General features: G+C 40.3%; 1 protein-coding gene across 2 annotated transcripts in view; it reads right to left on the bottom strand.

Moving 5' to 3' along the window:
* Window positions 1–14,798, bottom strand: part of HERC4 (HECT and RLD domain containing E3 ubiquitin protein ligase 4) — a 91,387-nt gene extending 76,589 nt beyond the window's left edge. For both annotated transcript variants that reach the window (XM_049790478.1, XM_049790479.1), the window contains exon 1: window positions 14,503–14,798. In XM_049790478.1, coding sequence (XP_049646435.1) covers window positions 14,503–14,728 — 226 coding nt within the window. In that variant the 5' untranslated portion in view covers window positions 14,729–14,798. The remainder of the gene's footprint in view (window positions 1–14,502) is intronic.

Raw genomic sequence — 14,798 nt, 5'->3', positions numbered from 1 at the left:
TATTTCTGAGCAGACAGCCAGGAGTAACCCCTGAGCAATGTCAGGTGTGGCCCAAAAACCAAAACACAAAAAAAACAAAAAACAAAAAAGAAACCAAATGCTACATATTAACGATTCATTCCACTTAAATTCTATCATCTTATCCACTTAAAATATCAGATTTTAAGGCCTGAATGATCATAGTACAGCAGGCAGGATGCTTGCTTTGCAAACAACTGCTGAGTTGATCGGTTTCCATCTTATTCGGGAGGTGCTTGTTACTCCCTGGACCGAAGCCCCAACGGCTAGAAGCCTCCTCTGGATGTTCTCATAGGCCACCTCTTTTCCATCACAGGGTGTGGTATCGCGCTTCCCAATAGAGACCCCAGATCTCATGGGAAAATTGCTCCTGGTTTCGGTTTCCACGACTACACTGTCTGCTTGCGGGTCTTCGCGCTAGGAGCAGGTTTAAAAGCCTGTTTTATCTCCTTAACCGTGTGTGGATTGTTTCCTGTGTCGGCCTTTGTTTCCAGACCAGCGTCAGCCCCAATCCCCGGGGACTGGGGCTTGAAGTTTCTGCTACAAGCAGCCAACCCGGGTTAGATCGGGCATCCCATATGGACCCCCACGCGTGCAAAGAGTAATTCCTGAGTGCAGAGCCAGGAGTAATCTCTGAAAACTACTAGATGTGGCCCCCAAACAAGCAAACAAGCAAAAAGAAACAAATTAGAGTTTTTTTCCATTTACATTCAGATGGGAACACAATCGATTCCAGTTACTGATGGTGAGATTCTCAGGAACTTTGTTCAGCCCATAATGGTTACACAGTCTTATGTGTGTTTTAAGGTGATTCAATTAAAAAATGTAACATAGTGGCTGCAACATACTTGCCTGGCAAAAAAAATTGTCATAAAATCTCTGACCATAATACATATATATTATTATATGTAATATAGTACAAATTACATATAAATTATATATTATCTCAAACATATATGTCATCTATTACTCCCATTACATCTATGGGAGTGATAGATAATAAAATCTAGGATGGTCAAGAAGGGCCAGAGAGCTCGTTCAGGGGGCCTGGGCTCTGGGCTCACTGCATGGTTTCCAACTGATAAGTCCTGGTGATGAGAAACCCCAGGGCACTCACAGGTGGCCTAAACCAATGAAAAGAACGCTCAAATCTCTTCTATAAAAAAATGGTGTCGAGGGGCCGGAGAGATAGCATGGAGATAAGGCATTTGCCTTTCATGCAGAAGGACGGTGGTTCGAATCCCAGCATCCCATATGCCTGCCTGTGCCTGCCAAGGGCGATTTCTGAGCATGGAGCCAGGAGTAACCCCTGAGCGCTGCCGGGTGTGACCCAAAAAAAATAAAAAATAAAAAATGGTGTCGTTTCCAGAAGAGAACTCTGATCCATAGCACAGGCAAGAATAACCCCAACACCATCACAGTAGCAGCAGCCCACAGACCCCTAAGCGCTGCTTAGGAAGACCCAAAAATTATGATAAAAACTAAAATAAATGCCATGGTTTAAATTTCTATATACCCTCTAGCCCGCTCTCCCCTCCTCATTTCTGGGTAGGCCACATGCAATAGGATCCGCTAGACTCCTGCTTCCACTCCCCCAGGGCATTTTCAATAAGGCAGCGAGTGTGCCAGAGGTTTCCAACCTAACCCCTGCACGCTGGTGGCTGAGAACTCTCCAGGGGCACTTTAGAAAGTGAAATAATTAATGACAATTATAAAAATGAAAACACAGGAAATCAACAGCAAGAGGGACACTTATGTTTATACTTGAATCAAGAAAGCAGAGCACTGTTTGCTGAACTTCAGCCAGGAATGTACAAATCAGAGACATACTATTCTGAAGCTCTGTCATATGTATGTCCAAGAATGACAAAGAAAAGACCTATGAGCACTGATCAAACACTTTTAAACATTACTTCTAGGGGCCAGAGTGATAGCACAGCAGTAGGGCATTTCCCTTGCATTCGGCCGACCCGTGAGGAACCTGAGTTAGATCTGCAGCATCCCATATGGTCCTCTGTGCCAGCCAGGAGCAGTATTTGAGCGCAGAGCTAGGAGTAACTCTAGCCGGGTAATACACTGCCGGGTGTGGCACAAAAACTAAAAAACAAACAAACCTGCTTTATGTCTAAACAACTGGTCACAAAATATACACAATGGCCTATTGGGTCTTGTGAAAATCAGGGTTTCAATCGGATAATAAGATATAATTATCCATAACAACATGCTGAGAACCTTATAAACAAAGAAAACTATGTAGCAGCAAAGAATGCTCTTTTTTGTTGCTTGTTTACAATATTCTCATTCTGTTTTCTAGCAGACAAACATACTGGACAATGATATTTTCATATTCAAATTATTCCTGTCAAGTTATCTTATAGCTACCATTTGTTTTAAAAGGTAATTCATAAAAATGAAGTAACAGTCTTAGTGGTCCTCAAACTTTTTATACAGGGGTCCAGTTCAACAGTTCACTGTTTCTCAGATCATTGGAGGGCAGGACTATACTAAAAACAAAAACTACGAACAAATTCCTATGCACACTGCATATATCTTATTTTGAAGTGAAGAAGCAAAATGGGAACAAATACAATAGTAGTTTGAGGACCACTGGATAGTCTATCACATATAAACCTGATTTTGAAATTTAGGAGTTCCTGCTTTTTTTAATTCATTATTATTTTCAAATGAAAGAACTGTTTTCCATGCCAAAAATATTTATAAAAAGTTCACAAAAAACACATTTGTCTAAATCTTTCAAATATAACAAGGGATCCAGAGAGATGTTTGCTTGTGCGAGGCTGACTGGTTTCCATTCCCAGCTTCCAAATGGTTCCCTGAGCCTGCCAGAAGTAATTCCTGAGTGCAGAGCCAGGAGTAAGCCCCTAACAGAACCAGGTATGGTCCCCAAACAAACAAACAAAAAAACCCACAGATCATCTGTAGAGAAAATCATAAACTTCTAACAACTTACAGTTAAGGTGACTAACCATTCCTTCAACTGTTTTTAGATGATCCTAATTCTTCACCTTAGAACCTACAACATTACCGGGGGCCCACTCCGTTTCCCTAGAAAAGGAGCAACTGGAAAGAAGCAACTCCACTATCCGAGGCGCATTTTTACAGGCTCTTGACTACATACATCCCAGCACTTCTCAGAACTTATCACTACAATGATTTCAGCTGTCAGTAGAACCCAAAGCAACTTCAATCTGATCACACTTGTGCCTTCATAAATTTTGTTTCCAATAAAACTTAGAAGTCATCAAGTTGGGCATAATTAACCAACATATTTGTGTCAGTTAAGCAAAAACTAGCAAACCTATTAAACAAAATCCAGAGAAATAAGAGGTGGAAAGAAAATGTTTTAATTTTATCTATATATAAAACTTCAACTTTATAAAACAAAGGGAGAGAAGGCAATCATTTAGATTACCTTAAATTTGTAAGAGTGCGGGGCCGGGCGGTGGCGCTAAAGGTAAGGCGCCTGCCTTGCCTGCGCTAGCCTTGGACGGACCGAGGTTTGATCCCCCGGTGTCCCATATGGTCCCCCAAGCCAGGAGCAACTTCTGAGCACATAGCCAGGAGTAACCCCTGAGCGTTACCGGGTGTGGCCCAAAAACCAAAAAAAAAAAAAAAAAAAAATTTGTAAGAGTGCTATATGCCGGGGCCGGAGAGATAGCATGGAGGTAAGGCGTTTGCCTTTCATGCAGGAGGTCATCGGTTCGAATCCCGGCGCCCCATATGGTCCCCTGTGCCTGCCAGGAGCAATTTCTGAGCCTGGAGCCAGGAATAACCCCTGAGCACTGCCAGGTGTGACCCAAAAACAAAAAAAAAAAAAAAAAAAAAAAGAGTGCTATATGCCCAGGAACTCTGAATGGTCTCCCCGATCCACAAAAGTATAGTTAATAGATCATTAACTACATGAATTGTGGAATCAGGGAGAAAATTACAGTTGGAAAGTTGACCTAATAAGAACTAAAGATAAAACAAAACTGAATATAAACATTTATGCCTTTAAACATGATCTTTCTCCCTATATAGGGTATTGAATTTTCTTTTGGGGGAGGATACATATCTGTCAGTGCTCAGGCCCAAGGATTACTCCTGGTTTTGCACTTAGGAATCACTCTAGCAGGCTGGGGAGGACCACATAAGATGCAAGGGATGGAGATCTGGTCGACTGTATGCAAAACAAATGCCCTATCTGCTGTACTATTGCTCCAGCCCAAGGATATTGAATTTCTTCCTGGTCAAAGATTGTTTTGTTATCAAGTCTGAAATAAAATTCACCGACCAGACTTTTATTTCTTCTTTGAGAACAAAACTGTATCAATCTTTTTGTATTCTTTATTTCCATTAATTTCTAATTCCACCTAGGATAAGACCCTTTGCCTTCATTACTTTCATCTGCTTAGTAGAGTCAGTTCATTCTGTCTTCCTAATCTCTCCTTGATCGACTCTCTTTGATCAATTTGTTTTGAAGATTTTATAGGTAATTTCTTTAACTCTGAATTATCCTTCCTCCTTTACAAAGACCTACCATTTCTAATTGGAAATGAAGGCAAAGGGTCTGGTCGGTGAATTTTATTTCAGACTTGATAACAAAACAATGTTTGACCAGGAAGAAATGCAATATCCTTGGGCTGGAGCAATAGTACAGCAGATAGGGCATTGTCTTGCATGCAGTCGACCTGATCTCCATCCCTTGCATCTTATATGGTCCTCCTGAGCCTGCTAGAGTGATTCCTAAGTGCAAAACCAGGAGTAATCCTTGGGCCTGAGCACTGACAGATATGTGTCCTCCCCCAAAAGAAAATTCAATACCCTATATAGGAAGAAAGATCATGTTTAAAGGCATAAATGTTTGTATGAGTCTTCTCGAAATGAATCTGAACCACAGTGCTAAACTGGCATAATATATCCAGACATGGAACTTAAGGACATCTTAGTAAGATGCCAGACAGACTACTAGACTGTCTAGGGTAGTGTCTGTAACAAGAACCTTTAGTTACTGCTCAAACTGTGCAACCAACAGAGGCCACACTTCTGCTCTTTCCAAGAAAGAAAGCGCCACACTTTCAATCAGGTAAAAACTGCTAACATACAAATCACAAAGAGAAGAACTGTTCATCCTAAAGCCTTTAAAGAAGTCTCTGTTGGTCTGCAAAGATACAACCTCTACTGATAGTACTGTCTTAAATTGAGGTTCAGTTTTTCTAAAGCCGTCACCAAACCAATGCAACCTGCAGAGACAAGCCAGACCAGGTTCAACATGATAACACAAGATCAAATGCCTCCAAATCAACTGGGTACTGCAGTTACTAAGCATGGATAGTTGCACAGCACAGAACAGATAAGGGGGGAAAATATGATATATATCAGAGAAAAGAAAAACTGGGAGTTACCACAGTAAGTTTTTGCTTAAATATCCTTTAATATTGTTTGGATATTCTTCAGACTACCTGTGGTTGTTAGGAAATACCAAAATGGCGTCAAAATGTGACCATCTTATAAAATGTTTACTTGAATAAGCCATTAAGTAGAATAGCAAAGCGATACTTTGTGCATTGCTATTTTGATCTGCCTTGAACAGATTATATTACTGAAAATAATTCTAAACATAAGCACAACTTAGTGAATAAGGTAGAAGACTGGTAGACAAATTTTCAGATTCAAGTTATAGAAGTTTACCAGTCACCTACTTTTTTTTTTTGGTTTTTGGTTTTTGGGCCACACCCGTTTGACGCTCAGGGGTTACTCCTGGCTATGTGCTCAGAAATCGCCCCTGGCTTGGGGGGACCATATGGGACGCCGGGGGATCGAACCGCGGTCCTTCCTTGGCTAGCGCTTGCAAGGCAGACACCTTACCTCCAGCGCCACCTACCCGGCCCCCAGTCACCTACTTTTTGAGACAAGCTACTTACCAACTTGTGCTGCCATTTCTCCGTAAATTTATCCCCTAAGGTGAGGATAATTCTTGCAAATTGTTTCACGAGCATTGGAAAGGAACCATGAGTTATTGTGTAATGCTCTTGAAATTCCTCAGATGTAGGGTCCTACACAAAGTAAAGTATTATTACACATCTCTCTGACAGTAGTTACCTGTTTGCATTATGATCTTTTTTCCCTACCCTTGACACAATGATTCTTGGGCACTAACCTTCCTCAAAGTGAGGAGTCCAAAGCAAGCCATTCCTGACCCAAGAAATTCCTCTTTTCCAAGTCTTAACATCCATAGCCTTCTCTTCCTTTCAAATGTGTTATAAAACTTTGGTATTAGGTGCTTTTTGTTCAGTAAGAAATGTGTGATAATTGGATCATTTCAGTCCCCTTAAGTCAGGGGTCTCAAACTCGCGGCCCTCCGTACAACATTTTGTGGCCCGAGGCTGGCCTTCAAATATTGCAGTATTCACGATTATTCGCTTACTGAATAACTGCAACAAAAATCGCATTAGTAAGAAAAAAAAATCACATTACACATTCGCATACCCCGAGCAGTTCCTTTCGGGGTATGCAAATGTTTAATGCGATTTTTTGCGATTTTTTTCTTACTAATGCGATTTTTTATTGCGAATATTTGGTAAGCGAAATCCCTTATGCAGCCCTGCCTCACCCCGACTTTGCCTTCTGCAGCCCCCAGGTAAATTGAGTTTGAGACCCCTGCCTTAAGTGAATAATTTTATTTCTCATAGTTAGACTTTTGTCCTATATTATGTTTTAAAATTCAACTAGAAGGAATTTGTACATAAGGTTTTGTTTTATGAAGACAGGGAGCAGGTTCAGAAAATGAAATGTCAACAGGCACAAGCAATGGCCCAATAGTAGAAATTTCTATTTTATAGACAGAAAAAATGAATCAAATTTCATTCTTTAAATTTTTTACAGAAGAGTTGGATCTGAGTTACCAAAAATATTATCATACTATTCAAGGCTTTTATCTTTTGCAAGCTTTGCTAACCAAGTGATCTTCAGTTAAGAATAACCTACATATATCTGAAACTTCAGTTTGTTTTGTTACATGCTACATTTCGGAAATAGTACTCCCAATCTTATGTGGTTCCTACCAGTTTTTTTTTTATATAGTTTTGTTCATGAATAAATATTTACCTACCTTCTAAATATATCTGGGAGGGAAACTGTGGGGGAGAAGTAAAATCACAGTATTTACAATGATCTCAACATTCCTAGCTTAATAACTATTTGTCTCAATCTCATTTAACCTGTTTCCTGATCTATAAAATGGGAACTGCAAGATCTGCCCTAGCTGTCATCCTTAAGGATTAAATAGGATCACCAATGCAAAAGAACCTCCTTGGTGCCTGAGCAATAGCATAGAGGGTAAGGCATTTGCATTGGAACCCCCACCCCCCCAAGGCTGCCAGGAGTTGATTTCTGAATGTAGAACCTGAGGACACTGGGCATGACACAAGAACAAGAAACAAACAGAAAAAGAACTTCATAAACCTCAAAAACCTAAACTGTTATGCTTAGAATTTACCCTTTTTTTAAATAAATTTTGATCACAAAATATTATTGTTTCTAACATGAAAAACAGAAATAGATGTACAAGCCATATATTTAGAACTAGTCACCAAATTATACCTATACTCATGGGGAGTCAGTAAATGTCTCAGCAAGATAAACAGCAAGTAAATTACAATGTTATAGACACTTCCTTTAGCTACTTAAAACCTTTTGATGTCAATTTGGAAACAAGGACCTTAGACAACCCACTTAGATGGACTGGCAGAGCAAATCGAGTGTATTTACCTTTTTGCTATGAATTAAGAAACTGAGAGCCCTATAGGGACCAGAGCAATAATCGGGTAGGGGGCGTGCTTTGCATAAAGTCATCCGGGTTCAATCCCCGTCATGCCATACAGTTCCCTGAGCATATCAAGAGTAACTGCTGAGCAAAAAGCCATGAGTAACCCTGCCTGTGCATCGCAAATTTTGTGGGTCAACAGGGGGCCAGAGAGATAGCCCAGTGGTAGGGCGTTTGCCTTGCAAGTGGCTGCCCCAGAACAGGCCTGGCTTCAACCCCCAGTGTCCCATTTGGTTCCCCGAGCCAGGAGCAATTTCTGAGCACAGTCAGGAGTAGTAACCCCTGAATGTCACCAGGTGTGGCCCAAAAGCAAGCAAACAAATAAAAAAACATTCCAACAGAAGTATTCAATATTTTCATGAAGTCGGGTGGGAGCCAAAGCAATAAATAGTACAGTGGTTAAGTATTTGCAATCCAAGCAGATGACCTGGGTTTTATCCCCAACATCCCACCCAGTTTCCTGAGCACTGCCACAAGTAATCCCCGAGTGCAAAGCCTGAGCATCGCAACTGTGGGGGGAAATATACACTATATCAAATATTTTTTCATGAGGTCCTGTAAAGCAACAAGACAGCTGATAGGGTGTTTGCGTTGCATGTGGCTGACCTGTGTTTGATCCCTAGCAACCGACCTGGTCTCCCAGGAGTGATCCCTGAGTGCAGAGGCAGGAGCAAGTCCTAAGTATTGCGGAGTGTGGCCCAAAGGTGAAATAAAAATAAGATTTAAAATTGTATAGGGTCTAGAGATAGTACAGAGGTCAAAGGACCTAGATGGCAAGTGGCTGACCCAGGTTCAACCCTGGGCATCAGATTTGGTCCCTCCAGCATCCCCAGGCATGAACTGAGGATGGCCATATGTAAGTCCTTCCTCCAAAAAAATTCCGATGAAGGAAAAATACACGCGTAAGAAAAAGAGAACTACATTTCACTGGAAGTAAAAATGGGCTAGAAGTGATAACAAGAGGCATATATGTGTATGAAAGCAGATGAAAATTATCGTAATCTGTACGTAGTATAAAGATATAATGGGGGCCCGGAGAGATAGCACAGTGGTGTTTGCCTTGCAAGCAACCGATCCAGGACCAAAGGTGGTTGGTTCAAATCCCGCTGTCCCATAGGGTCCCCTGAGCCTGCCAGGAGCTATTTCTGAGCAGACAGCCAGGAGTAACCCTTGAGCAATGCCGGGTGTGGCCCAAAAACAAAAACAAAACAAAACAAAAAAAGATATAATGGAAATCAGCTAAAACACACCTATATTGTTCAGAAATATCAAGAATAGAAACTCTTCTCAAGCTGTTCTTTTTTTAAAGCTAGTCTTAAATATTAAAAGTGCTAACCTGGGGGCCGGGAAGGTGACGCTAGAGGTAAGGTGTCTGCCTTGCAAACGCTAGCTAGTGTAGGACGAACCGCGGTTCGATCCCCCGGTGTCCCATATGGTCCGGTGGTTCTAATCCCGGCATCCCATATGGTCCCCTGTGCCTGCCAGTGGTGATTTCTGAGCATAGAGCCAGGAGAAACCCCTGAACGCTGCCAGGTGTGACCCAAAAACTAAAACTAAAACAAAGTGCTAACCTACTAACCCTTCAGTAGGTTATCACAACTTTCAAGAACAACGTTCTTTAGAGGCTAGAGAAACAGTACAATGGGCAGGGCTTGCATGTGTCTTGCGTGTGGCTGACCTGGATTTGATCCCCAGCACCCCATTAGATTCTCTTAGCACCGCCAAGAGAGATTCCCAAGCAGCGGCAGGAATAATTGTTGTTGTGGCCCCAAAATCAAAAAAACAAAACAACAACCCACCATTCTTGGGGGCTGGAGCAAACCTAGCAGGGGTCCTCAAACTTTTAAAATAGGGGGCCAGTTCACTGTCCTTCAGACTGTTGGAGGGCCAGATTATAGTAAAAACAAAAATTAGGGACAAATTTCTATGCACACTGCGTATATCTTATTTAGAAGTGAAGAAACAAAATGGGAATAAATACAATATGTGGCCCGAGGGTCATAGTTTGAAAACCCCTGCAGGTAGGGCACTTGTCTTGCACAAAGCTGACCAGGGTTTGAACCTCAGCATTCCATATGGTCTCCTGAGACCTCCAGGACAAATTCCAGCCAGTGTGCAGAGCCAAGAGTATCTCCTGAACACCACTGAGTGTGGCTGAAAACCCTTTCAAATGAATTCTCAATTTATTAGAGACATTCTTTCATGGCTACCTTTATCTTTTACTTCCTTTTACACAGTATTTATATGCTTAGAAGACTGAGCTCTGGGCGCACATCACAAAGAATGAGAACAAGCAGTGCTGGCAGGGATGTCGAGAGAAAGGAACTCTTATCCACTGCTGGTGGGAATGCAACCTTTACGGAAAGCAATGGAGATTCCTCCAAAAACTGGAAATTGAGCTCCCATAAGATCCAGCTATACCACTCCTAGGAATATACCCTAAGAACACAAAAATACAATACAAAAATCCCTTCCTCACATCTATATTCATTGCAGCACTATTTACCATAGCAAGACTCTGGAAACAACCAAGATGCCCTTCAACTGATGAGTGACTAAAGAAACGGTGGTACATATACACAATGGAATATTATGCAGCCGTCAAGAGAGATAAAGAGATCCTCTACGTGGATGTACATGGAATCTATTATGCTGAGTGAAATAAGTCAGAGGGAGAGAGATAGATGCAGAATAGTCTCATCTATGGGTTTTAAGAAAAATGAAAGACATTCTTGCAATAATTTTCAGAGACAAAAGAGAAGAGGGCTAGAAGTTCCAGCTCTCTACATGAAGCTCACCACAAAGAATGGTGAGTGTAGTTAGAGAAATAACTACACTGAGAACTATCCTAACAATGTGAATGAATGAGGGAAGTAGGAAGCCTGTCTAGAGCACAGGCGGGGGTGGGGGTGTTTGGGGGGAGGAGGGAGATTTGGGACATTGGTGATGGGAATGTTGCACTGGTGAAGGGAGGTGTTCTTTACATGACTGAAACCCAACCACAATCAAGTTTGTAATCAAGGTGTTTAAATAAATAAAGATATTAAAACAATTAAAAAAGACTGAGCTCTGTAAGAAAACAATTGTTCACTCCCTTCACTGTGTCTGAATCAATGTTGTAGATGACGTGTGTCTAGAAAATTAACCAAACTCAAACTTTATGTAAACATAAAGAATAGATTTCACTCAGGGCTGGAGCCATAGCACAGCGGTAGGGCGTTTGCCTTGCACACGGCTGACCTGTTTCGGAACCAGGTTCAATTTGGACCCAAGTTTAATTTGTGGCACCCCATCTGGTTCCCCAAGCCTGCCAGGAGCAATCCCTGAGTGCCACTGGATATGGCCCCAAAACCAAAAAAAAAAAAAAAAGTATAACATATAGAGAGAGAGGAATTATTTTAAAAAAAAAAAAGTTAACAACTTTACCCTTCATTTTCATCACGAAAATTTTTCACTAAAGCATCTTAAACCTAAACAGAGACAGAAAGATACAAATCCCAGGGCTGGGAAGAGGATGGCTCAAAGGACTGGGAGGCAGGCTTGGTATGGGGAAGCCCCAACCCTTTTCTGTCCCCTGGCACCGCACAGTTCCCCCAAGGACCAAGGGGAACAAACCCTCAAGTGTGAGAAACCCTCAGCAACACCAGGGGACAATACAAGCAAACGTGAAACCACTTTCACAGCAAGTAGCTCCGCTGGAACTTTTCCTTTCTTCCCTCTTCAAGGTGGCACTTTAGTCTCTCGGGACGTGGACTTGTGAGAAAAAAAAGGCTCACACAATCTCGGAATCACAACCCCAATAAAAACAGGCTATTACAGCTCCAGGTTTATCCCTCTGGTGACAGGATCGGTGACTGAGTCAAATTTAAAGTTTCGTTTTCTCCCCAAAATTTTTAGATGTGACTCATGGTACATTTCATCATTTCAATAACCTATTTCATAAGTACATAGTATACTGTTTTAATTCTCCAATTACTCATATCTGCCTTTATTCACTTTTCTTTATCACAGATGATGACCTAACCTGGCTAACAATGAGGAAAAAAAAAATCAGTGTCCCTCCCCACCCCAGAAATGTCTCTTCTCTAAAGCAAACAAAAGAAAGTCTCCCCATTTGTGCTTAAGGTTTCTTACTGGTCCCTAGAGCAGTTCTGTCCTCCCAGGAACAGTAACATCGACTCGGTTAAACATGAGCTACGTAAACCAACTCTTCCAATCTTATCACCAAGTAACGCTTCCAAGATGAATCAAAAGGATAATATAGATGTTACAATGCAATCATCACAATATCAAAACCACCATAATGGGGCCAGAGCGGTAGGTAGCACAGCGGGAAGGGCATTTGCCTTGCATGTGGCAGACTCGGGTTTGATCCCCAGCATTCCATAAGGTCCCCCAAGCTTGCAAGGAGTCATTTCTGAGCACAGAGCCAGGAGTAAACCCTGAGTACTGCCAAGTGTGGTCAAAAACAAAAACAAAAACTAACAAACAAAAAAAAAAGCAAAACAAAACAAAAAAAGACCCCGAAGAGCTAGTTAAATTTCTCAGAAACTCGTCTATAATGTTAAAAGCTGCCCCTGGAATATAATCATTATAGTATTAACATGCAGTGCCTATGCCTGTTCTAGTGCAGAGTAAGTGTTGGATAACACGAAAAATTCTTAAACTGTAGCAAATTTGGTTTTTTTATTTTTGTTTTTGGGTCACACCCGGCAGCACTCAGGGTTCCTCCTGGCTCTACGCTCAGGCTTGGGGGACCATATGGGATGCTGGGATTCAAACCACGGTCCTGTGTGCAAAGCAAACGCCCAACCTCCAGCTATCTCTCTGGCCTCAATCTATACTGAATTTTAATAACTATAATGGCAATTTCTCTGCTGGCTTTATACTTTCAACTTGCCCTATGGCCTCTTAGATATTACTAAAGCAATACACAAGAGTTGTTCAGCTGTTTTCTGTGGGGTATGTGAAGTATAAAAATAACAGCCCCAATATCATGAAGATTTCATTCTGAGGCAGCATTCCAAGCTAAGCAAAAAGATCATTCCTGCCTCTGAATAGTGGTCACACACATGATCAATAACTTGTACCTTGATTTTTGCCAATATGACAATCTCAGTGCCTGAAAGGATGAAAATCTACTAAGATTCCGTAAAGTATTCTTGGTAGAGCACAAGAAAGATGCTTTTGAGTACTGCAGTAATCAAAGCTACTGTATTAAGAACCCCCATCATTCATCTAATAAAACTAAATTTCAAATTAAGTCAGAAGTAAAGAGATTTAAGACCTTAACAAGAAAAAATAAAAATTGCACAACATTTATTTACAAGTTAGAAAAGTTGAGAGTTGGCACAGTGGTGAGATGCTACAAAACACTAAGGTATAAAATAAAAATATGTTATATTATTCATATATCATTCATATATATAGATACATTATACCTTATTTTTATATATCAACCTACATCAACCTCTCAGGAGCTGACTTATAGACACTAAATAGAGTGGTTAAAAAACAATGCCACAGGAAATATTTAATGCCATTCTTGTTAAAGGAACTGTAAATCTACTCAGCAGCAGCTTTTCCATAAGAATTTTTAGTTATAATTGAAAAAAAGATTTACCCACTTTGGTCAAAATAAAAATTAAAAAAATAAATAAGAAATAATAATGGAAGAGAAGAAAAAAGAAAGAAGAAAAAGTTCAGTAGCCAAGTATATTTGTGAAAACTCTTGTATCTCCAATAAAGTCACTAATACAATAAAAAAAAGATTTACCCAATAAAGAGAACATAAAATGTGGCCAAATCCCCTCAAAATTTTCATTACCTTAAAAATTATTTTAAATTTTGCTTGAATGTTATTGCAGAATCAAAACATCTTATATTTATATCTTCCTTTTAGTGTCAGGGGTCAAACCAGGAATTACATAAAGCATTGAATAGCCAGTGATACAGTATCAAAGTAAAAGATCAGCAGAATAAGAGATTGTATTCAACTAAGTCCAATAAAACTGTTTTTAAAATACCACAAGTGAACAACAACAGCAAAAGATTTAGGATTATGGGGGACCAGAGTGAAAGTACAGCAGGTGAGGCATTTTCAGCCAACCCAAATTTGATCACCAGTATCCCATCTGGTCACCAGAGCCCACCAATGGTGATCTCTGAACACAGAGCCAGAAGTAAGCCCTGAACATGTTGGGTGTGGCTCAAATTATTTTAAGATTATTTTAAGCTCATGAGTAAAGAATTTTCATCCCTTTTCCTTTCCGAATTAGGAAAATACAGTAAATCATGCATTTAAAATCTGCCCTAGGTAACTGAACAGTAATTAGTTTAATGTGTAAAGGAATCTATTCACTACAAAAACCTATATATTCTACACCAAAGAAAATCTATATACCATAAACAATTTTTTCTGATTTACATCACCATAATATGTTGATACCAAAAGCTCGCACAATTAGGACATTATAATAGCAGCAGTTAAAAGAAACCACAAAATAAAGTACTTAGCATACAAATGTAAGACATACTTAATTGCCAGCCTTCTTTTTAATGTTTACTTGAAAAAAAAAATGTAAGTTCAGAACAGAGAAAATTATTTGATATTCCCAACTTAAATACATACAGAAGTAGCAAACCAATTGTCAACTTACCAGGTTTTTTCCTGGACTTTTCATGACCTAATTGTCCTAGATCGTTACATCCACAAGTGTATACTGTTCCATCATCCAGAACAAATACAGTATGTCTGTGTCCGCATCCTACATCTCGGACCTTTTTATTTATAAAAAAGTCACTTTTCCTGGGCTCTAGTACAATTTCGTCATCGATTCCACCCAAACCTAGTTGTCCGAAAGATGCATTTCCCCAGCACAACATGTTTGTAATCCTCCTGGTCTTCCAGCTTCAGTAAAGGATTCTCTTCTCAAACACTGGAAAGTTGGAAGGT

Source organism: Suncus etruscus, chromosome 17 (assembly GCF_024139225.1).
Source record: "Suncus etruscus isolate mSunEtr1 chromosome 17, mSunEtr1.pri.cur, whole genome shotgun sequence".
In the NCBI taxonomy this organism is placed as follows: Eukaryota; Metazoa; Chordata; class Mammalia; order Eulipotyphla; family Soricidae; genus Suncus; species Suncus etruscus.
Note: the sequence above shows the minus strand (reverse complement) of the source record. Positions and strands in the feature narration are given on the sequence as shown.